The sequence below is a fragment of the Salminus brasiliensis genome, chromosome 12 (assembly GCF_030463535.1).
Source record: "Salminus brasiliensis chromosome 12, fSalBra1.hap2, whole genome shotgun sequence".
NCBI classification, from domain to species: domain Eukaryota; kingdom Metazoa; phylum Chordata; class Actinopteri; order Characiformes; family Bryconidae; genus Salminus; species Salminus brasiliensis.
The window spans coordinates 33214227-33238364 of NC_132889.1; the positions used below are offsets into that span (position 1 = coordinate 33214227).

Sequence of the window (24138 nt, forward strand, 5' to 3'; positions counted from 1 at the left end):
CATTTTTTTCCCATGCATGCCTTTTTCCCCCAGTTGCTATGGGGATTTTGCTGTGGTCTGAACAGCAGGGGCTAAATGGTCCAGTATCTAAGTAACTAAAGTAACCATGGGACACACTATAAAAAGCGGCCATTGATTTCTGAGCGCTAAACCCCGTGCTTGTTTTTTTGTTTCCAGATCCGTCTCTACTTACTTATGCGTTTCACTGGAGGCAACTTTCAGTGCCCGGTGATCTCAGCATCTCTTCTGCAACGAGACTAGAAAACATACTCCTAAAACATTTATGGAGGAAATGGATTGGAGAACAAACAGAGTGCAGAGAAACTTTGGTGTTTACAAATGCCACAGATCTATTTCCAGCCCTGTAGTATTTAGTGCTTTTGTAGCTCAGTTAGGAGGACAGTCGTGATAGTTTACTGGTTGGCACGCTAACAGTCGCCAAATGTAGCAGGCCTCTACTCTAAGCCACAGTGGACCTGTTGCACAACTTCTCGGCCAAGTACCAATCCTCTTTCTACAACCCCTATCCATCTCTGGAAAATGTTGGAAAAAGGAATACTAATGAGCAGTGGTTAAACTGTGAGCAATGGCTTTAAATAATCTTTAGTGCAGGTATGGAATTTGAAGGCGAGGCTGAAAATCCTAAAAGGAATGCTAGGTGCACAGGAGAAGTAAGAACAGCTGACCAGAGGTAGCTGACCTTAAGGTAGTTACAGCAACACACACACACATACGTATATATTCACACATAGGTAATTATAATAAGTGAGTAACTAGCTAAAGGCTCTGGTCAGCTATTTGTCTGCTCTTTAAGGTTGTTTAAACCAATTTCTCACAGTTTAACAATTGAACATTAGTATTTATTATACATGTTGTATACATGTAAAGAGAGAAAATTGTAAGAAATTTAAAGCAACATTATATTATAACCTAAATGGACTCTTAACTATCTGCCACTGTTAATATTACCATTATAATATTACACATTACTCTCATCACTCTTACCATCACTGCCATCACTATATTAAGTTATAAGTTACTTATAAGTTATAGCTATATATAATCCTAATATATAAGTATATATTAAAAGGTAAAGGTGCACGTATTTGTCACTGTACAGTGTACAGCGAAATGTGTCCTCCGCATTTAACCCATCTGGTAGTGAACACACTCACACACACACGTGTTAGGGGCAGTGAGTACACACACACACCCAGAGCGGTGGGCAGCCAACTCCAGCGCCCGGGGGGCAGAGAGGGTAAAAGGCCTTGCTCAAGGGCCCAACAGTGGCAGCTTGCCAAGCCCGGGAATCGAACCCACAACCCTGTTATCGACAGCCCGGAGCTCTAACCGCTGAGCCACCACTGCCCCACTTAATCATTATATTATGATTATGATTAAGAATATGTGAGCAGTACAATAGTTTAGGTGGTTTGGTGACTTTTATTAATAATTTATTAATAGTTCTGATCAGAGGAGGATGGGCCGGGTCCCCCTTGTGAGTCTTGGTTCCTCCCAAGGTTTCTTCCTCCAGCTCTGAGGGAGTTCTTCCTTGCTACTGTCGCCTTTGGCTGCTCACTGGGGGGGGGGTCTTAGGTCTTCAGGTCTTCTTATGTTGTTAATCTCTTGTCTTTTTACTGATTACTCATTCTGTAAAGCTGCTTATATATATATATATATATATATATATATGCAGCTGTGGTCCGTCTCTGTGCCATTAAAAGAAGATTTTGCTGCAAAGTAACAGGGTGGTAAATAGGCTTGTTAAATTGCCCCAGCCAAAGTTGCATAGTTACTATTTATACATCAGAAACATCAAACTCAGAATACTTGGTTAATACATTCTTTAGCACCTTCCATGCCCAGTCCTTATCAACCGTTCAATACAGAGGCAGCAGACAGCAGTCTGTTGGAACGCTGCAATACGCTGGGTGAACCTGGTGTGCCACAAAGACATTTAAGTACATGTAATTGATGTGACATGGTCAGAGCTTGGATATTTCAAAAACGCTCCAGTGAAAAGCCTTCTTGCTATTTTTTTTTCTAGCGGAGCAGTGTTGCATTATTTAAACGCTTTTAGCAAATTGGGGCCTTCATGGAGGGTTTACTTGCAGGGCCCTGTGAGGGTAAGTGGATTTAAGATTTAAGAGAATTGTTTTGTTTAATTTAATTTAATGATGCAGATGCAGAAGTCTCACTCGGCATGCAATTCAAAGCCGATATGGTGAAATGAGCTTAAATGAATTATTAACTAAGAATGGCACAGAACTAGAAAGGCTAATCCTAGAGTGGTTACTCCAAATGAGAAGAAAATAGATCAATACAAAGTTTATAGAAATATCTCTTAAGGTCAACACATGTACTTAGTGCTCGTAGATGCAAACTGGCACACAGGAGGTTGCTAAACGCTAAGCATGTAGCCGAAATGCATAATTATATTGCAGCTATATTATTGCTGTAATTGGTTGGGTATGTCAAGGTCCCTTGTAATAGGGTTCACCACTGGTTTTAATAATTGTTTATTAATAATAATTAATAACATGTTTAATAATAACAGGTTTAATAATAACATGTACCTGTACTGCTTTAAAAGGTCCAGTAGTAAATCAGTTATTTAGGATGGGCTTCTCCAGGATGAATTACTTTCACAACTTGCAAGCAAACATGTAATGTGTCAAACATGCCACTGATATTGCAGGCAGCTACATCTATATTGCTTTCATTTGTTTAGCAGAATATCACAACTCCTTGTGATGGGCTTCCCCGGTATGAATTGGTTTCATTACTTGTATGCAAATGTTCCAAGCAGGTCCCGTTTCAACACACAACAACAAGGTTTCAGAAATATGCTGTTGAATATTGTGGGCAACTACAGCTATATTGCTTAAACTGGTGTGGTTTATCACAGTCCCTTGTGGTAGGCTTCATCGGTATGAATTTGTTTCCCAACTTGCATGCAGATGTAAAGAGCAGCTACCATTTAAACACATGATATGTGTCATAAATATGCCATTGATATTGCAGGCAGCTACACTCATATTGCCTTCATTGGTCTAATATATCGCAGTCCCTTGTGGTAGTCTTCATCGGTATGAATTGGTTTCCCAACTTGCATGCAGATGTACAAAGCAGCTGCCATTTAAACACATGAAATGTGTCATAAACATGCCATTGACATTGCAGGCCACTCCACCTATATCACTTTACCTTGTATAGTACATCACAGTCCACTTGATTGACTTCACCAGTATGAATTAGCTTTACAACTTGCAAGCAGATGTTTATAGCAGACGCTATTTAAAAACATGAATTGTGTCAAACATGCCATTAATATTATGGGCAGTTACACCTATATTGCTATATTGTTTGAAATAGTTTCATAAACTTGCAGGCAGATGTTCATTGGTGCCATTTAAACGCATGAAGTGTGTCAAAAACATGCCACTGATATAGCAGGCAGCTAGACCTATATTTATTTAATTGGTCTATCACAGTCCCTTGTGATGGACTTCACTGGTATGAATTGGCTTCATAACTTGCATGCAGATGTTCATAGCAGATCCAATTTAAACACATGAAACATGCAGTTGATATCACAGGTAGTTACACCCATACTGCTGTAATTGGTCTGGTATATCACAGTCTCATAGTCCCTTGTACTGGGCTTCACCAGTATGAATTAGTTTCACAACTTGATGTGGACGTTCATAGCAGGTGCCATTTAAACACATGAAATGTCTCATCAACACGCCATTGATATTGCAGGGAGCAACATGAACAACATTGCTTTAACTGGTCTAATATATTGCAGTCCCCTGTGGTGGGCTTCACCACTATGAATTGGTTTCATAACTTACATGTACATTTTCAAAGCAAGTGTCTTTTTGAAAAAACAAAAACAAAAAAAAAACAAATTGTGTTACAAACATTGTGTTGATGTTACGGACAGCTGAATCTACATTTCTTTAACTTGTCACCGGTATGAATTGGTTTCATAATTTGCATGCAGATGTTCATAGCAGATCCCATTTAAACACATGAAACATGCAGTTGATTTCACAGACAGCTACACCTATATTGCTGTAGTTGGTTTGGTATATTACAGTCCCACAGTCCCTTGTACTGGGCTTCACCAGTATGAATTAGTTTCACAACTTGAATGCCGAAGTTCATAGCAGGTCCCATTTAAACACATGGAAAGTGTCAGAAACATGTTCTATATGTCCATGTTAATGTGCTTAAACAGTACCTGCTTTAAACATCTGCATGCAGGTTATGAAGTCAATTCATACCGGTGATACTGTGATAAACCAGTCCAAGTAAAGCAATATAGGTGTAGGTGCCCACAATATCAGCTTACAAAACCAACAGCACCATAACCAGGCTACCAAAGAATGAAAGTCAGTGTACATAATTAGCATTATGTCATTTGCATGCTAATTGATGGCTATTCACTTTCATTCACTCTCACAAAGGATAATTACACCCAAATAGGCAAACACAGGCAAAATATCACAAACACACACATACACACATTAGCCCTTTTGTTTGTCGATACACACAAAAGCACAAAGCCTTGAACACCCAAGTGTGCACGCAACTCCACATGGACACGTAGGCAGACAGAGAGAAATGGAGCGTCATAAAGCAGAGCAGGTCTCTAATGGATTTATTGATTTGCAAGAATGGGGACTGCCGGCGTCTTTCCACTATGAGAGCTTCTGCGCCAAGCGAGCAAACTAAAGGGCTTAGCCAGACACACACACACACACACACTTAGTTTGCTACTGTTTTGCTGTCTGTTGTTGACTAACGGAGGATGGGATCCCCTCTTGAGTGTTTGGTTCTTCTTAAGGTTTCTCTCTCGGGGGCTGAGGGAGTTCTCCCGCTGTCCACACTATAAAAAAACTTTATTAAATATTGACTTCATTTGTCCCATATAAATACAAATATATGGTGTTGTATATACAGTAAAGATGGACCAGTCAGCGTTTTTAGGGCTAATACTGATTGAGGGCGCAGCTAGATGCCACAATATGTATCAGGTGAGTGTCCTGATGTTCACTGTACTGGGCTGAGTGATGGACTCTCAGTGTGTATCAGGTGAGTGTTCTGATACTGTACTGGGCTGAGTGATGGACTAAGTGTGTATCAGGTGAGTGTTCTGATACTGTACTGGGCTGAGTGATGGACTCTCAGTGTGTATCAGGTGAGTGTTCTGATACTGTACTGGGCTGAGTGAAGGACTCTCAGTGTATATCAGGTGAGTGTTCTGATACTGTACTGGGCTGAGTGATGGACTAAGTGTGTATCAGGTGAGTGTTCTGATACTGTACTGGGCTGAGTGATGGACTCTCAGTGTGTATCAGGTGAGTGTTCTGATACTGTACTGGGCTGAGTAATGGACTCTCAGTGTGTATCAGGTGAGTTTTTTGATACTCACTGTACTGGGCTGAGTGATGGAGTCAGTGTGTATCAGGTCAGTGTTCTGTTACTGTACTGGGCTGAGTGATGGACTCTCAGTGTGTATCAGGTCAGTGTTCTGATACTGTACTGGGCTGAGTGATGGACTCTCAGTGTGTATCAGGTTAGTGTTCTGATACTCACTGTACTGGGCTGAGTGATGGACTCTTAGTGTGTATCAACTTGAACAAAGAAGTGCAGCTTACTGTGGCAGAGGAAATATCAACCATTTGCAATTGCTTATTTTGGCTGAAAATTGGCCGATACTGCCACACATGATCAATTTCTCCACCTCTGATAAATATAAATATAAATATATAAATATATTTAGTAGTATACAAACTACTGCAAATGTTTTAGACTTCTGTGTTAATTAGAATGAAAGACCTGCTGATCTGGGCAGAAAGTGTTTATTGTCTCAGTAAAACACTAGTATTAGAATGAACACTAATAATATTCATACAGAAAGTTGTGATTTTCCATCACTATGTTCATTAAAACATCTCCAAAGCTCAACTACCTTCTTCAGAATAAGCAGTTTTTGTTCCTTTTTACTAGATTCATGTTACCTGCATCTGTACTAATAAGATCTGGAGCTTCTAAAAGCAAGATAACTCTTATTGGGTGATGCATGGTTGTAAATAATGTGCTTAGGTGCTGCAAACCCTAAGATACCGTTTAGCTAAATCTGGCAGATTTCATGAACAAGTAAACCAATAGAAGTGCTTCAAAATAACTTTTATAGTGACTTCTATTGAAAGTTGAGAAGTTTTTTTCTTTTTTCTGTTAAGTCGATGTTTAGGAGATACAGGCTTTTGTGTGACAGTGATTTCTTAAAGTCAGTAACCCAAAATAAATTGTAATAATTTCAATTAGGCGAAAAGTAAAAACATGGAGCTGTTATAAAGAAGTGCTTTACCTTGCTAAGGCCATTTTATGGCTTCTGACATTCTAGGTTATATTTTAAATACCATATTTAGTTACAGGTTTATGGAATCATATCTGAAATCACAACTTAAGATAAGAAATTTAAGCTCAAGCTTTTACTGTTGACACAGTGGCTGAATTCATCTGCTTTAAAGAACTAAAAGTTACAAGACAATTTATTTCACAGCTTTTTTCCAGGCAGTTGGAGGATACAGGTGAACTCTGGCGTCTGTGAAAGCTGGGAAATGTGCCGTCTTATACAGCAAACAGCAATTTAATAATGACCCTGCTCTACACTGCTGTGTTTACCCTGGTATACATTTTCCAGATGGCAAACGGCATACATTAAGAGCTAATGTGTCTTTTGTTTGTGATTGAATTGCAGTATTGTGTAAATTTGGCCTGTCCCTGTGTGCGAGTGTGTATGCTTGTGTGTGTGCTTGTGTGTGCCTAGGGAGACATGCTGTGATGTGTCAGTGTGCTAATGAAATTAGCTGCGACGTTCAGGACCCAGATAGACGAATCCAGCCCCCGCGTTTCTAATGGGAGCTGATAGGCTGTCAGGTCCACAGCAGCTGCACTACACACAGGGGGGGGGGGGGAAGCAGTACAACACACACAAAGACACACACACATATAATATGTGGCATATATGTATTTTCCATCAAGATTTGATTGAAGTGTAGACTTTCAGCTGTAGTTTAAGGGTGTTTCACAAAAGTATTGCATTGGGAAATACAGCCAATTTTTACATAGTCCCTTCATTCTCACAGGCCCAAAAGTAATTGGACACACTGGAAATTCATTTGTATATATTGATATATTTGTATTCAAGACTCTCTCGCAGCAGGTAGGCCTGGGTTTACTTCAAGATGGGAAACCACTGATAACACTCAGGGACTGAATGGTCAGATTAGACCAATAGAGCATCTAAAGCCTGCCCAGATCTGAGAAAATGTGTTTTGGACAGATAGATAAAACCTGAAATTAACTGTATGGAGAACAAAAAGAAGAATTCATGATCTAAAGTATTTCACATTATCTGTCAAACATGGTGGAGGCACTGTTCTGGCATGGGCATATATGGCTGCCATTGGACCTGAGTCAAAGATGTTTATCGATGATGCGACTGCTGATAGAGGTAGGAGAATGAGTTCTGAAGGGTACAGAGCTCTACTTACTTCTCAGATTCAGATCAATTCTGCAAAACTAAGTAACGGTCCAGCAAAGCATGTGAAGAAAGCAAACATTTGGTTCCGTTCATGATTTCCAGACTTTTTACAAAGTATTTGTAGCCTATTCATATTAAAATGAATCCTCATATTTATTATAATTGTTAGTTTGTCCAATTATATTTATTATAATTGTTATGACTGTATTGTTGTTCAATTACTTTTGAGCCTGTGAAAATGAAGAAGCTATGTAAACCGTGTCTATAATTGCATGTGTTGATTTTCTTAAGTGGAAGTAAGTTCAGATCCTCCAAACAGAACATGTGACTGCTGATAGAAGTAGCATGATAAATTATATAGATAACAGAGCTGGGTTGGTGCTTCACAGTACAGATGAATAGTGAGCCACTCAGCTGTCTAATGGAATAGGACTATATATATATATATATATATATATATATATATATATATATATATATATATATATATATATAGCAACTCAAAATGCATATATTGTCATGCAAGCTCGGGTTGTCATGCCATCTCTAAGCTAACCACGGCAGCCCTTGGCTCTGTGATTGGAGCTTAGTTTTGCAGCAGAGTCGTGTACCGTAGAATTTATAACAACACTCCTACAGCATTCACAAGCGTACACGCAAATACACATGTGCACACACACACAAACCACACACACACACACACACAATCAGACGCATCAGCCCTTTTCCTGTTCCCGTTCTTTACATATACTTACCCTAACCTTAACGACATACCTATTGCCTATGGGTCTGAGAAGCCTCAGGCAATCTTGACAATTTTCTCATTTCATTTGGGAAATGAACAACAAAACCTTGGGAACAGAATTTTGGATAAAATATTAAAATTACAATTATTATTTTAGCAGAAGATACTGCTAATTACTGCAAATATTGAAGAATCTGCTCTTTTTCTGGATAAATATTCAAACTGAAGCACATTTGTGAGTCTCAGAGACAGAAACCTTGCTCTCTCGCTGGCGTGGTGTGTCTGAGTGCGAGTTGGTTTCACAGAGTGAGTTCTCTTGCAGCTCAAACATTCTGTCGCATTTTCTAAAAGGGCCATTACGGGGTTGTGGAACCCCCACAGTTCTTCTACACCATTCCTGATCTGCCAGACCACCACTTTGATGAGAAACTCGGTTATAGGAGGTAAAATGGAAATTCTGTACGTGCTTTTTACGTGGAAAAATGCCATGTGCTCATCTGGTCACACTGGTGATGTATTTTAGTGACAAGTATGAACAGAATCCTGCTAAAGTAGATCCAGATTTTATCCAGATATGAAACCCATGCTAACGGCAGGTATAAACAGGCTCTCAGGTGCCTAAACTAGGGCCAATCTGAGAGTAGCAAAGCATCACCAGTAGAGCAGGGCTGCCTGGGGCCGTGGAGCACATTGACCAGGGGGGTAACTTGAAGTACTTAGTAAGACATATCCAGTCTTGAGTCTACTTGAAATAGATGTGCTTACAATTTTCCGGACACTGTATGAAACATCAAAGTGTCCTGGCCAACCGAGTTCACTTAGGGTACAGGGAAAACTATTTAAATGATTATTTTCTTTTTATCAAAATATCTTCAGCTTTAACCTCAGGGAGTGAAAAGTAACTTTTTCGCTTGTTCATCATGACGTTTTTCCTTTCATCATCCTGGGAACTGCTGGTTCTCACAAAAAGCTAAATACACACTCTGGCACAATCCAGATGAAGGACTGGAAGAGGAAAAGTGGAGCGATATGATGGATTAAAGTGAAGTAGACTGCAGCTCCTCACAATCCTCCACTCCAGCTCCCAACACTAGGGCGTTCAGTGCTCCTTAACCGCAGAGAGCCATCAACAGTGGGAATGAAGCAGTGAAGATTTGACAGAATATAGGCTTTATCTCATTTCCGATCAACACACACTTCACCTGCTGGTGACCCCACACTCCAGCTGTTTCCACAGTTTAGCAAAGCCGCAGGACATCAAAGCTAAGACTGCTGGCTAGTGACGCAGAAGCAGAACTTTCTCCAAACTCCACATGGAAGTTGATACTTCAGAGAAAGCTCCAGAGAAAAAGCAAACAGTACTCAGCACATCGGCTCATTAAGATTTCTGTTTCTTCTCAGATGAATTCCTAGTTGTGAAGTACAACCCTCACTCACACACATAATGGACTTGTGTGTTTTAGGTGCCTGGACTCCTTTTCGAAAAAGTGTATTTCTGCTGTATTTCAGATGGCAATGCTGGGTGTACTGTGTCTACTGGGAGGATCCGTCACTGTAGTGCTGTAGTGATCAGTCAAACACCACCTTGCCAATTTGACAGCCTGGTTATTATAATCTCATCAGGAAAAGAAATATATGGGCATGTATTTTTTTATATGCGAGACAGATTTCAAATATTTTCTTTAATTGCCAAATGTTTTTTTTTTTTAAAGCTATTTTCATACATTTACACATATTTATTTTCAGTTTGGCATCACTGACACTAGTCATACCAAAGGCTAATTAGACAGAGCTATATCACACTAATAGTAAAAAAAATTCTAAACGTATTTATGAAAATGGCCAACATTGTCAATGCTAAATATATATATATATATATATATATATATATATATATATATATATATATATATATAAAAAACATATTTGTCATATATAAAATTAGTTAACAAAAAAAACCAAAATTATATATATATATTCATTGGTCAATTTCATATATGACAAATATGTTATATATATTTAACATTGATATTGTTGGCCATCCTGTGAGTGTATATATATATATATATATATATATATATATATATATATATATATATATATATATATATACACACAAGTATATATGCCTTGTGCTCACCACGTCTTCTCCTATGTAGGCCTGAGCAGGGCCTTTATGCCGCCACCCAGGTTAATGGCATCAGGATGGTGTAGGGTGGTGCCGTGTATATATATATATGTGTGTGTGTGTGTGTGTGTGTGTGTGTGTGTGTGTGAAAGCAGTTTAGGGGAAACCGTGGTGGTTTTACAGTGCAAGGGAACAAACTCTGCAATACTCATCATCTACCACTGAGCAACAAAACGAGAGCACACACACACACACACACACACACAGACAGACAGAGAGAGTGAGGGACACGGAGGGGGAAGCCAGATCTACAGTGGTTATTACTTGGAATAAGTTTTTCCTTTTTGACAGATGTATTTGTGCTTGTCTGACAAAATCTGATCACAGAAACTGTGTTCTGTTAAAATTTGTATTAAATGTGGACAAGATCAGTCTCTGATCACCTACGAATGTGATCTGAGTAATCTGATTGTAATCATCACAGTGCATCTTCCAGGTGTATCCTGCCTTTTTATGTGGACAAGTGAAATCTGAATGTGATCGGATCATGAAAAATGCAAGATAAGCCGGGTGTAAACAGATCAGATCGACCGATCTGGTCATTTCAATAGCTGTTTTATTATTTGTTAATTTTTTGTGTTTTTGTAACCATTACTAGACAATACAGACAAGCACAGACACCATCTCATCTATACACGCATGAACACACCCAGCAGAAGGTTTGTGTACGAGGACATGCTGATCTACAAAGCATTAAAGCAAAGCAGATTGCATCTCCTAACAGTCGCATATATCCATCGCGTTCTTGAAGGAAACACTGATAAATCAATCCCAGTTCCAACATCAGACCTGACACTGAGGAAAAAACTGCACCTTCTGTCGCCCCAGTCCCGATACCCCCTGATGGAAAGCACCAAGCTCAAGGATCATTACAGAGACAGACTAAACTAATCAAGCGCTGCGTTAAAGCAAACTGAACTCATCCATTCCCATCAGCCCATCCACACGGCAGGCAAACACCGTCACCATGGAGATCGAAATGTACGTGTTACCAGGGACCGCAAAAGTTTACTGAAGACATTGGTGCACTTCAGGTAAAGGTCTCCCTCCATTAATTCGTGCTGTATATGACTGACCATGACCATGGCTGTTTTTCCAGTACATTCAAGAGGAGTGCATAAAGCCCCCTTATATGTAATGCATGGAATCGAGGGGCTTATTGCCTCTTTATAAAATGAACAGTCTTGGTGTAATCAGTCTGTAATCTGATTGGCTGAGTGGTGATAAAAGCCATTGTTGAATACCCAATATACTCATTATATACTCTTATGAGGATAATATTGGCAATCTAATGGTATAACACAGCCTTGAGTGTAATACTGTGATTGTATATGTGCAAATGTTTGGGGACACCCCTTCTAATAAATGCATTCAGCCACTTTAAGTTGCACCCATTGATACACCACTCTCTACAGGGACAAGACAATAGAACAGGACCCTCTGGAGCAGATAAACATGAACCTATCGTCCAACATCCTGACCTTATCTGCTCATTCTTTGTTTCTTCCAAAACTCAAGGGTATTATGTACAGTTCTTCCACTGCTTCACAGCTCAATGCTGGGGGGCTTTATACCCCTCTAGTCCATGCCTGGTATTAGGCAGCAGCGTGGTGTCAACAGATTCATGTTTATCTGCTCTAGAAAGTCCTATTCTATTGGCTGTTCTTCTCTACCTGGACTAGACAAGCTGAATGTATGTGTGTGTTCATTTGCATCTGAATGCATTCATTGAAAGGGGTGTCCACAAAACATTGGACACACAGTACTACACTCAAGGCCCTGTTGTGGTATTAGATATTGCCAATTATTGTATTCTCGTAAAAGTGTGGGTATACTGAGTATATAGCAATGGCTTTTATCACCACTCAGCCAATCAGATTATAGATTATTCTATAAGAAGTTCGCACTGTCATTGTCCTTAAATGTAATTACACAGTTCCAAATTGAATAAATGAAATTATCATTACATTATAAATTACACTGACAGTAGATTTGAGTTTTGAAGTATGATGTATTGATGGATACATTTTCAACTTTCATTTGTTTCAAACAATGACAGCATTTCTTCACAGGTTTCAATCAAGTACTTGTCACAGATAATTCATCTAAAAATAGGAACTGGTGCCACTGGTAAAACCTGTGACATGGATTCAGAGTTGTCAAGAAAAAAAATAGTTGTCTGACAGTCATTAATTACCAACAGTAATTATCCTCATTTATCTGCAGGAATAATCAGCATTTATCACCAGCTAGTATAACTGTCCCTGCAGTGTTTTTTTTCTGTCCACACTGAGAAGAGTGAGTTAATGAATATGAGTGGGTGAGCAGGGCTAAACCAATGAGGAGGAGGGGGATGAAGACTGGCAGAGAAGTAAAGAAGAGCTGGGAAGGAGCTGGGCTAAGCCTGGGTGGATTTAGCGTTAATAAATTAGTGACGTAGAGGGCAACATGCATATATACACACAATGTACAATGTCAGGACATGGATGTCATGTCTGCCTTTGTTTGGTTTTGTTCTGTTTGTGTCTTGTCTGCCCTAGCCACACCTGTCCATTAGTGTTTCCACCAGTGTCACCTTTGTAGCCACACCCCCTTGTTAGTCCCAGGTGTTCCTCGTGAGTCTCTTGTTAGTGTCTGTATAAGTACCCCTTTGGTTCAGTCGTCCCTTGTCTAGGTTTGTGCATGTGTGTGAGAAGATGTTCCTGTTGCATTCATGGCCATGGCAGTTCACAGTTTGTAGATTTGGCCTGTTTATGGGATTTTTGTGTTTATTTAGTAAGCTTTGCTTGTTTGGTTTCTGTTTTCTTGTCAGGCATTAAAATATCCTGCAAGTACGTCCGCCTCTGTCTCGTGACAAACCATGACAGAGGATTAAGAATCTATAGGCTTCATTGATCAGCCATAACCTAAATCTACCTGTCTAATATCATGTAGTTACCTCTGTGTCGCCAAATCAGCTCTGACACATCGAAGCTTGGACTCCACAGGACTTTAGCAGCAGATCCTTTAAGTCCTGTAAATTGCAAGATTGGACCTCCACGAGCATCAGTGAGCCTTGGGCACCCATAATCATGTCGCTGGTTCAGGGGTTGTCCTTCCGTAGAGCACTCTTGGTAGGTACTGATCACTGCATACCAGAAAAACCCCACAAGACCTGCCTGATGTTTTGGAGATGCTCTGACCCAGTCATCTCCAGCCATCACAGTTTGGGCCCTGTGCTTTTTTCTTAAACCCATTTTTCCTGCTTCCTGCATATCAACTTCAAGAACTGGCTGGTCACTATCTGCTTAATATGTTGGTCCCAACCCCTGACCGGTGCTGTTTGAACCAGATAATCAATGTAGTTCATATGTACTGTATGGATAGATAGATATGTAAGTACCAGAGATGTCCCAATAAGTCCACAGTCAATACAGGCAAGTCTCGAGTCTCCAAAGTGTCCGTCCTGTGATTATCAATACACACCGCTCACTATCAGCTTAGCTTGCTAGTCATCCCAAAAGCTTCCCATCCTAGGAAGCAATGCAAAAAGTGTCAGTTCTGTGATTTATATCTCATTTTTAGAATATATTATGGCCAAAAATACTTAATGTATTCATGAGACACATAACAGAGTCACTTACCGCCTGAAAACAAGCATAAGATAACCGCTAGTTTGAAATGTAAACAACAGAACGCAACTCAGCCATGCTAAATAATATCTCTTGGAACGAGTGTAAAATTACGGGGATTCTGTGTGGATGTAATCAGTACATGGTGATTTAACATCGCTATCTTTAGAAATGTCTTTGAGTAATGATAGTTGTTCAAATAAAGAAAGGACTCTCTTGTTGTTTTAGTTTACCTGTGTCATGGCGGGTTAGGCCAGACACAGAGGGATGAACACTCGCAGAGATACAAGTCCAATGCAAGTAGTTTATTTAACAAAACAAGACAAACGAAAGGGGGCAAGTGAGACAAAAGATGCAGCAGCTAAAGGACATAAATGTGAACAGTGATCAACAAAACCAGAACATGGCAAACAAGAGGGTGAAAACAAGCGAAAGACCTGAGAGCTGAGGGAACCAGCTACCTGGCAAGAGCGGCTAGGCCGACCCAACCTGGAACTGCTGCATGGAAGAGGGTCGTCTAGCTGGAACGGCCGTTGTGGGTATATTTTGGTAGATATAGTACTTGAACCGTCGGGTGGCTTGCTCGCACGCGAGGAAGTCGAGCCGAAGCTGGCCTAAACACAACGTGAACCTCATGGGCTACCTCAAGGTTCCAAACCATTTTCCAATTCTCAGCCTCGAACTGAGCGTCGAAGCCCCTTAAGTACCCCCAGCCTCAGGTGAAACACATCAACTAAACAAGACATGATAACCCTGAATCAAAACACATGAACAAAACACTGAACCGTTACATTGAATCAAACATGAACAGAAACGTGAGCCTGTGGGCGGCGGCTCGGAATCGCCCCGGGGGGAGGGCGCAATACCGAGGGGCTGACAACCGGCTAGATGCACAATAACAGGAAATGGCTGTAATTTCTGTCTTGAGATTAAAGGCTAAATCTGGACTGGAGTTTAAGTGCTAAGTGAAAGCTTATTGGCGCTCATTTGAATTTTGCTGGTTTCCAGCTCATGGAGACATACTAGAGTCCTCATGCTAAGCAAAGCTCAACCGTTGCTGTAAGGCATCTGTATCAAATATGCTTCCACTGCAGTTCTGGCTTCCCTACGCCAGGACACAAATCCATTTACACAAAAACATAACCGACGGCCGAGTCTCGTCTGGAGTCTGACGGAGAGCCCAGTGGAGAGCACTTCTTCTGCTTTGGGTCCCGAGTGCAGGTCAAAGTCTGAGTCCCTGATGTTCACAGGTCCAGTCGCCAGTCGTTTTTGATTTGTCAAATGGAGTCATCAAATTCGTGACTCGAGTCTGAGCCATCAGCCCTGTCCAAAGTTATTCTAATGTTGCTGAAAAGCATTGCCTGATGAATACACACACAATTTTGTACAGCTGATTAAATGACTTATCTACTTGTCTATGGTTCAATGGCTGCTAATCAGTACATGGTGATTTAACATCGCTATCTTTAGAAATGTCATTTATTCAGTACTTTGAGTAATGACAGATCAGGGGATGGGTTAAGAGCAAGCTTAGATCAGTTTCACACATTCTGTCTTTGGTTTTGGGTAATTTTGGACAGATTGTTTAGGGTCTTGGTCATTTTCAATCAGGGGTTTCAGGGTGTCGGACAGAATTATGGCCAAATTTTGTTTCATCTGGCTTGGGTCAGTCATGGACAGACTTGTTCAGGTTTGCTTCATTTGTGGACAGATTTTTGTCCAGTTTCAGACAGATTTTTAGGGTCTGAGTCTGTTTCAGATAGAATCTTGATGGGATAGGGTTGGTTTCAGACAGAATTCTGTCAGGACAGAGTCTGTTTAGGCCAAAATTGTATCCAATTGGGGTCAGTTTTGATTTTTGTTGGGTTTGGGTCGGTTCCAGACTAAATGATGCCAGGCTGGGGGGGAGAGGTTGTAGAGAGAGATTGTATCTACAGGCAGTTCCTGAATCGTTCGGGCAGAGTCAGGCTTAGGCTCAGAAAGAAAGATCTTGTGCTGTATGGGTTATGACCATAATTTCAGGCCTAAATAAAGTGCTTGTTCACACTTCTGTGACCACATATCTTCTCACAGCGGTAACAAAACCTTTTATCTCTACAATGAGAACTTTGCAGGTGTAGGAAAATGCATTAATATAATTTGTTCACACAATGCAAGGGTCTCTCTCTTTCTCGCTCTCTCATACTTTCTCAAAACAAAACTACTAGCTCTCTCTTCTTCAACAACAACAAAAAAAGCGCAAAGCCCACCTAGTTAAAGTTCTTATGGAGTTAAGATCTGTAGGGATGGTGCATCGACAAACTGCAGAGCCATCAAGAAAAACCAAAGAGAAAATACCTCTGTGACATTAAGGCCTAATTAAGAGTGAGTGTGAGGGCGTGTGGTGGAGCAGCAGATCCACACACACAGGAGTTTCCCCACAGAGCGGCTTAGAGGGAACATCTGCCTCTGTTTCTCTTCTCACATCAGAACACATGAGAGATCACAGCACAAAGAGAGAGAGAGAAAGGGTGAGAGACACTGAGAGAGTAATTCAGGAGGGTTAATGAGCTGAAATTTTCTCAACTCTCAATTCCTTTTTCATTGTCCTCATTACGGTCCTCATAAAGGTGCTACGAACAGTCCTTTCAGGGATCCTAAGAAAGAACCATTTTTGTAGGAGATGTGAGAGTGAAGGACCTTCATATCCACTTCCTTAAACCCTTAAAAAGTTCTTCACATTAACATCTCCTGGTGCTGCAAACAGTCAATTTGAGCATTGACATGGAAGAACCATTTTTGCCCCGGTAATACTTTAAGACGGTATGGCGGGATATAATAAGTGGACACTACCTACCACCCCTACCTTCACATCCACCTTCTTTTAAAACGTTCTTCACAGCCCTATTCCTTGGACACCTTATTTTTAAGAAGTATCTGCTACCAGTGCATAGTTATGGCACATGTACCAGCGTAACACAAGCCAACTGAAGCTCCGGGAATCTGTCTGCATACACACTACTATATGCAGCATATGCTTGATGCCATATGCCAACCTAACCAACCATATGCAAATCTCTAAATCCCCTTATAAAGCTCTCTTTCCCCACCCCAAGACTTATCATATCATAGCAAATTACCATTTCTGAGTCAAAGTAAAAAAGCAATGCTTCACAGTGTATTTTAGTGCCTCACTTAATCCCTATCCTATTTGCTAAATCCAGGTTTCAATATATCTCCCTATTTCCCTCACCAAATTGTTGTCTGCTCATTTGCACTTTCATTAACCGATCTAAAAAACAAACGGCTAATCTAAAATCTCTAATCGTTTTATGTTCCAGTGAAGGCTTGCCATAAATTGTGCGATGTGATGCTCAGCTCCCACACTTAAGCATCATCTATACCCCAAAAAAAGCCAAAGGAAACACTGATACCCAGACCAACACTCAACATTCCAAACCCCACCATTATCATGAAACACCAAGAAAGCTGAGACTGAACTGGACTTGTCTGTGATGTCATGTAGAGGATAGCAGGGATAGTTTAACATATTTAGTTTTTTGTTGCTCAATAACTTTAAGCATTGCGTATTTTAAATATTTTAGTAAGATTGTTGTTTATATATTTTTATCCAATAAACCTGTACATACCATCTCTACTGCAACTGAGAGCATCACTAGAACCAACTGTCTTCATTAATGACTGCAGAAAACATAGACAGTGCAACCTCTCTCAACAAAAGGTGTAGCTCCTCTGTTGGCTCGTTGCAGTATGATGTATAACTCCGCCCATTCCTATGTGTTTCAATGACAAAACAGAACAAACTTTGCATTGTGCGCTGTGAGCTCAATGAAGGCGGTCTGAGACACAAAGGCTTGGTCTTTATAGATGGCTGTGGGTCTGCTAAATGAGTAGGCAAGTCTGGAGCCACCTCTGGTCTCTACTGAACAGACTCTGGTTGCAAATTTGACAACATGACATCATTTTTATAGAATGGAAAGGGAATGAAATCATGCTGTCCATGTTTTCTACTGCCATTGGTTTTTAAACAATTTAGCTGAAAGTAGCTGGAGGGCATAGGTCACAACTTACCCCATAAGTGGTGTTAACTGTGTAGGACAAAGGGGTTTGATGTAACAGTCACTTTAAATCAGTGCACAGACACTTAATTTAAAGTCATTTTTAATCAAATGAGTTTTCCAACAACAATATATAACAATATCTGCATAAAAAGAAATGTAAGGGGTCCTTAATTGTTTATTTGGGGAGGCTCCATTGTAATATGGCATTAAAACTATACCCCAACTCAGTAATAAAACACTTTTGATGAAAAAGCTACTTTTATGCTCCCCCAGCGTGAACCTTGTGAAACATATGTATATGCTGTTGCTATGGCAACACCAGAACATGACTAAACTTTGGTGGACGACATGTTGGTGTTACTTGTTGCTATGGTGTTCAAATAATGCAACTGCATCAGATTATAGTAGTTTTAATTGTGGTATGAAATAATTATGTTTGGGTGCCTGAAGCGTCTTCTAGCTAAAATCTAACAACCTATAAATGTCTGCTGATGAAGTTGTCATACCCCACCACCTTTCCATCTCCACCTGTACCCCTTCAGTCTTACCGCTGGGTGATGGTGGTGCTTATGGCTTTCTTGCTCAAAGCTTCTAGCTATCCTTGTTTTGATGTCGCTATCTTCTCACATGTGGTAAAGCTAAAAGCACTGCAGGCTGTTGCCAAAACCCCCAAAAGACACCTCAAATAGTCTGGCTAATACCAACCTGGACCACATTGTGATCATGTCAGGTAGAGGTCAGTCATGACAATGCTGAATTTGAGCCAGAATAGCAACTATTAAATGATAGATACGCATATAAACATTGTTATGGTTGCTTTAAAGCACATTTGATATATACTGGTGGTCCAAGAGTGAAGGCTTGACCCACCACAGTGGTGAATACAGGCGAACAAACAAGAGGAGTACGGCAGAGATTGAGGCCAAACAAATGCAGCTGCAGTTCAAACTTAATGATATGTTCCAGACATTGAGAAGACAGCCCAGTTGAGAAACCACAGCAAACACAAGGCCTGAGGGAAAACATGAGACTAAAGACTTCACAGATGGAGTGAACTCACAGAGAGAGTTCAGCAGTAGAGAACCAGAGTTACGAGGGTATGTAGGAGGACTGAGTTGAAAAGCAGAGCCTTAAAGTGAAGGTTTAACAAAATAAAGGCAATTTACACTTTTGCTTATTACCCCAAAATGAAGCCCATCAGCCATGATGTTTGGAATGTACAGCGGCCTCTTTGGTAGAAACACTCAAGATTTGATTCCATTCATGATACTGGATGATGGCTGTATCCAGATGTTACATAATCTATTAATGACCCCACAGCTGGGAGGCAGGAGACCTTTGGTGGGTGACATGACCAGAGATGATGTGGGCTGCTGGTGTTGCTTGTCTGATGCATTGCAGCTTACCATTAAACATGAAAGTACTGTTAGATTCTTCAGTTATGGTACTGAAGGTCTGTTGTTCCTCACATTTTGGTGACCTCACTGTTTAGACCCAGGGTGGGCACCTCCAGTCCTGCACAGTTTTGTTCCTTTTTTGCACAAGCATGCCTAATTTAACTCACCTGTTAATTGGTGGTAACAGGTTTAATAAGGCTGTTAGAGAGCAGGCAAACTGTGCTGGACTCTGGCCCCTGTTGCCCACCCTTGGTTTAGACAAGCCTACTAAACTTTGATATATTGAACCAGGTGTGTAAAAGAAACTGCTGGATACCTGCCCTGCAGGACCAGAACTGAAGAACCGTCCAGTAGTATAAACACGGCCTAAAAACCACAGTGTGTTAGGATAAGCAGCCATTACTTCTTACCTACATACACCTCTAAACCTCTCAAAATTCCCTTATTTTTAAAACGTTTCTTTTAACATATAAAGAAAATGAATAAGGCAACAAAAGCATGACTATGCCAGCACAGGCAAAGCACACAATACATACATCCCTATATGAATTTGTTGCTGCCTCAACACGTACCTTGACCTCAACACTTGAAAAGAAATGAGAAGGGAAAAGGGAAGAAAGTGAGGGAGATAAGAAGATATAGGCACACTCACAGTGGAGAAGTTGTGAGCTCCACACGGCTCTCCTCTGTACTTGCAGCCCAGCAGCATATCATCCAGTTGGTGTCCCAGCCGGTCCATGAACTCCAGGCTGGTTCCTTCGAAGCGCCTCGGTGGCAGGAAGAGGCGAAAGTCTGAGAGCTTTCTAAACCAAGCTCGCCTCTCCTCGTGCAGCAGGTCGAGGACCAGCGGCCGGGCCGTGCGGTTGGCTAGGAGGAGGCCCAGCCAGTGGCCGGCGAAGTACAGGTCGCTTTTGGTGAGGTGGTAAAGGCGCACCGGGTTGTTGTTGCAGATGGTGACGGCAGGGAAGGCCAGTTCTCGTGCCCATTCCGTGTGCACCTTTGTATGAGTGGGGAAGGCCAGCCAGTGCAGCAGCCTATTGGACGACCAGGACAGCAGCAGGCCCAGTGAGGTGCAAAGGGCCAGCGTCCAGAAGGCACGGCGGCCCACTGATGCAGCCGGGGCGCAGGCCTGACGCAAGCCGTGCAGTCGAGTCCGGGCCAGGAGGGCCAAAGGAGAGAGCCGATGGGACGAAGCGGCGCTGACCCGTGGTGTCCCAGGACGGGCCAGGCGTCGGCGGTGGCGGGACCCCAGAGGGGGCGGGGATGAGGAGGAGGGGGCGGGGCCGGGGGGACAGGGGCCTTCCTGAGCCATGAGGGCCCACAGGGCCGCTAGAGTAGCAGAGGGCACAACGGCTTCATCTCCCAGCCAGGCCTCCGCGGCCGGGGCACTCATGGGGCTCCAGCAGGGCAATGCGCAGGGGGCCAAGCACTGGCCAAGCACTGAGGCGATCAAAAATGAGGGCGGGACAGCTGGCCCGGGGACTAGCGCTAAAAATAAAAACTACTTTCCTTTAACGTTTACCCATATGATGTGTCATCTCATGCACCTACACTTATTTCCCTGTGTCTTTTCTTAAACACCATCGGCAGACATTTACGTGTGGGGGCAGCATGCAGGGGTCCAGGCACTAAGAGAACCCAAAAGGTCTCCACTGAGCAGAAAAAAGCTCTGAACCTGCCAGCAATAAAACTTACAGCCGATAAGTCGTTCCCGCTTGCTTCAATTTGACACAGTGTTAATCCCTCACAAGGGCATCCGAAGTCTATTACTACTGATAACAGCACATTACCCATTCAGCGTGGGTTCAAACCCACACAGACTGAAAACTACAGCACGTCTAAAGTCCTGTCTCATGCAGAAGGCCAGTTCATGCCCACTGGCCACTGTTCCAGAACACCCTGGCAAGAACCCTAAACACCTCTAAGCTACATCCCTCTATCGCTATCACTCTCTCACCCTCTCTCTCTCTCTTTCCATCTTTTCAGTCTATCAGGTCAGCATGCCCTGAGTGGACTGGGCTAGAAATAGAAAAAGGACGCTTGCAGGCTCTTTCTGACCAACCTTCAGCTTCTGCCTCATCAAACCCTGGCACACAAAAACATACACTCACAGAGAAGTACGGGGCGAACGATATTAAAGAGCAAAAGGTGGGTTTCAAGAGAGGCGGAATAATGAAGTGGAAGGATTGAACGAGCTGCAGCAACAGGAACAGGTGAAGCAAGGACGCCGTTAAACAGATGGTTAGAGAGGGATCGAGTGGCTCACTGCCAGACCATAACTGTCCGGCTCATCCAGAGATCCAGAGTGTTCTTTTGCTCTCTTTCTCCAGGATCCACCGTGAAGTTCTCGCTCCAGTGGTGCACGCCTGCGGCTCACTGGCTGATCCTGGGACACTGGCTGCTACCGTGGAAACGGGTCAAGCAAACAAGCACAGATCTGTATATATCTTCATATAGAGTCTCTCTCTCTCCGGGTCTATTCATAAAGCCTGAGCACTTGATCCTTCACGTCCAGTCTGGTCATGTCTCTCTCTCTCTCTCTCTCTCTCTCTCTCACTCTGCTTCCTTATCTTCTTGTCTTTCTCTCATTCTGTCTATCTCACTCTCTATCCACACTGTCTTTCCTCTTGTTCTGTATCCCGGTCTCTCTCACTCGTCCCTTTATTTACCTACCTCTCTCTCTCTCTATATCTCTCTCTCTCTCTCTCTCTCTCTCTCTCTCTCTCTCCTCGGCTGCCCTCTCCTGTGGGTGAGTAAGAGCAGCTGCCTGGTGCGAAGGCTGCACTTCAAGCTAGCGCTCTCTCCCGTAGACACACACACACACACACACACACACACACACACACACACACACACACACAGCTCTTGCCTGCAGGAGTGCTGACCGCCGCTGATGTGAAATCTGTTGTGACACGCTCTGATTTCAGCGTCTCTCTCTCTCTCTCTCTCTCTCTCTCTCTTATGTTTGTCCCCCTGGTGTCAGTGGTGGTCTCCGGCCGCGGCTCGTGGTCTCGCGCACTTCTTCCTCTGCTGAAAACACTGGAGTCACTGGAAAACCACAATCCATCAACTTGTCGCTAAGCCCCGCCCACTCGCCCTGGCGATCAAACAGGCTCCTCCTCCTCCCGAAGTCTTCTCCTCTCGCTCTCCTCCTCTTCCTCTCGCGCACAGTAGCGGTGTGTGGCCCCGTGCGCTTTCCTCGCCATCTGGAGCGCAGCGAGCGTGTGGCAGCAGCTCGTCGCCCGCGCGTGTGTGTGTGTGTGAGTGTGAGTGTGTGTGTGTGTGCGCGCGCTCTGCTCTTCGCTCTGGTGTTTCTCTACTCCGTTGCCGTCGACGCGCCGCGTTGTGCGCTCGCGCTCTCTCTCTCTGTTGCCCTCGTCTCTGCAGGTCACTCCATCCCGCGCACTCGCTCTCCTGCTCTGTCGCTTCTGCTCTTGTCCGTGTCCACACACACTGCCTTCACCCCCCCCCCCCCCCAACTCTCTCTCTCTCTCTCTCTCTCTTCCCCACTCTTTTTCTTCTTCCTACTGCTCTCTCTCTCTCTCTCTCTCTCTCTCTCTCTTCCCCACTCTTTCTCTTCTTCCTACTGCTCTCTCTCTCTCTCTCTCTCTTCCCCACTCTTTTTCTTCTTCCTACTGCTCTCTCTCTCTCTCTCTCTCTCTCTCTCTCTTCCCCACTCTTTCTCTTCTTCATACTGCTCTCTCTCTCTCTCCTTCCTACTGCTCTCTCTCTCTCTCTCTCTCTCTCTCTCTTCCCCACTCTTTTTCTTCTTCCTACTGCTCTCTCTCTCTCTTCCCCACTCTTTCTCTTCTTCCTACTGCTCTCTCTCTCTCTCTCTTCCCCACTCTTTTTCTTCTTCCTACTGCTCTCTCTCTCTCTTCCCCACTCTTTTTCTTCTTCCTACTGCTCTCTCTCACTCTTTCTCTTCTTCCTACTGCTCTCTCTCTCTCTCTCTCTCTCTCTCTCTCTCTCTTCCCCACTCTTTCTCTTCTTCATACTGCTCTCTCTCTCTCTCTCCTTCCTACTGCTCTCTCTCTCTCTTTCTCTCTCTCTCTCTTCCCCACTCTTTCTCTTCTTCCTACTGCCCTCTCTCTCTCTCTCTCTCTCTCTTCCCCACTCTTTCTCTTCTTCCTACTGCTCTCTCTCTCTCTCTCTCTCTCTCTTCCCCACTCTTTCTCTTCTTCATACTGCTCTCTCTCTCTCTCTTCTTCCTACTGCTCTCTCTCTCTCTCTCTCTCTCTTCCCCACTCTTTCTCTTCTTCATACTGCTCTCTCTCTCTCTCTCTCCTTCCTACTGCTCTCTCTCACTCTTTCTCTTCTTCCTACTGCTCTCTCTCTCTCTCTCTTCCCCACTCTTTTTCTTCTTCCTACTGCTCTCTCTCTCTCTCTCTCTCTCTTCCCCACTCTTTCTCTTCTTCATACTGCTCTCTCTCTCTCTCTCCTTCCTACTGCTCTCTCTCTCTCTTTCTCTCTCTCTCTCTTCCCCACTCTTTCTCTTCTTCCTACTGCCCTCTCTCTCTCTCTCTCTCTCTTCCCCACTCTTTCTCTTCTTCCTACTGCTCTCTCTCTCTCTCT

The 24138-nt window shown here is 42.7% G+C and overlaps 1 protein-coding gene across 2 annotated transcripts in view; it reads right to left on the minus strand.

Annotated features, from left to right (window-relative positions):
• Positions 1-24138, minus strand: part of asic2 (acid-sensing (proton-gated) ion channel 2) — a 623897-nt gene that overhangs the window by 211356 nt on the left and 388403 nt on the right. Inside the window, exon 1 of one of the 2 annotated variants that reach the window (XM_072693186.1) lies at positions 20216-22971. The exons of the other annotated variant lie outside the window; for it this stretch is intronic. Within the exon in view, the coding sequence (XP_072549287.1) occupies positions 20216-20956 (741 nt within the window). The 5' untranslated portion in view covers positions 20957-22971. Of the gene's footprint in view, positions 1-20215; positions 22972-24138 lie in introns of those variants that run through there. 2 annotated transcript variants of the gene reach the window in all.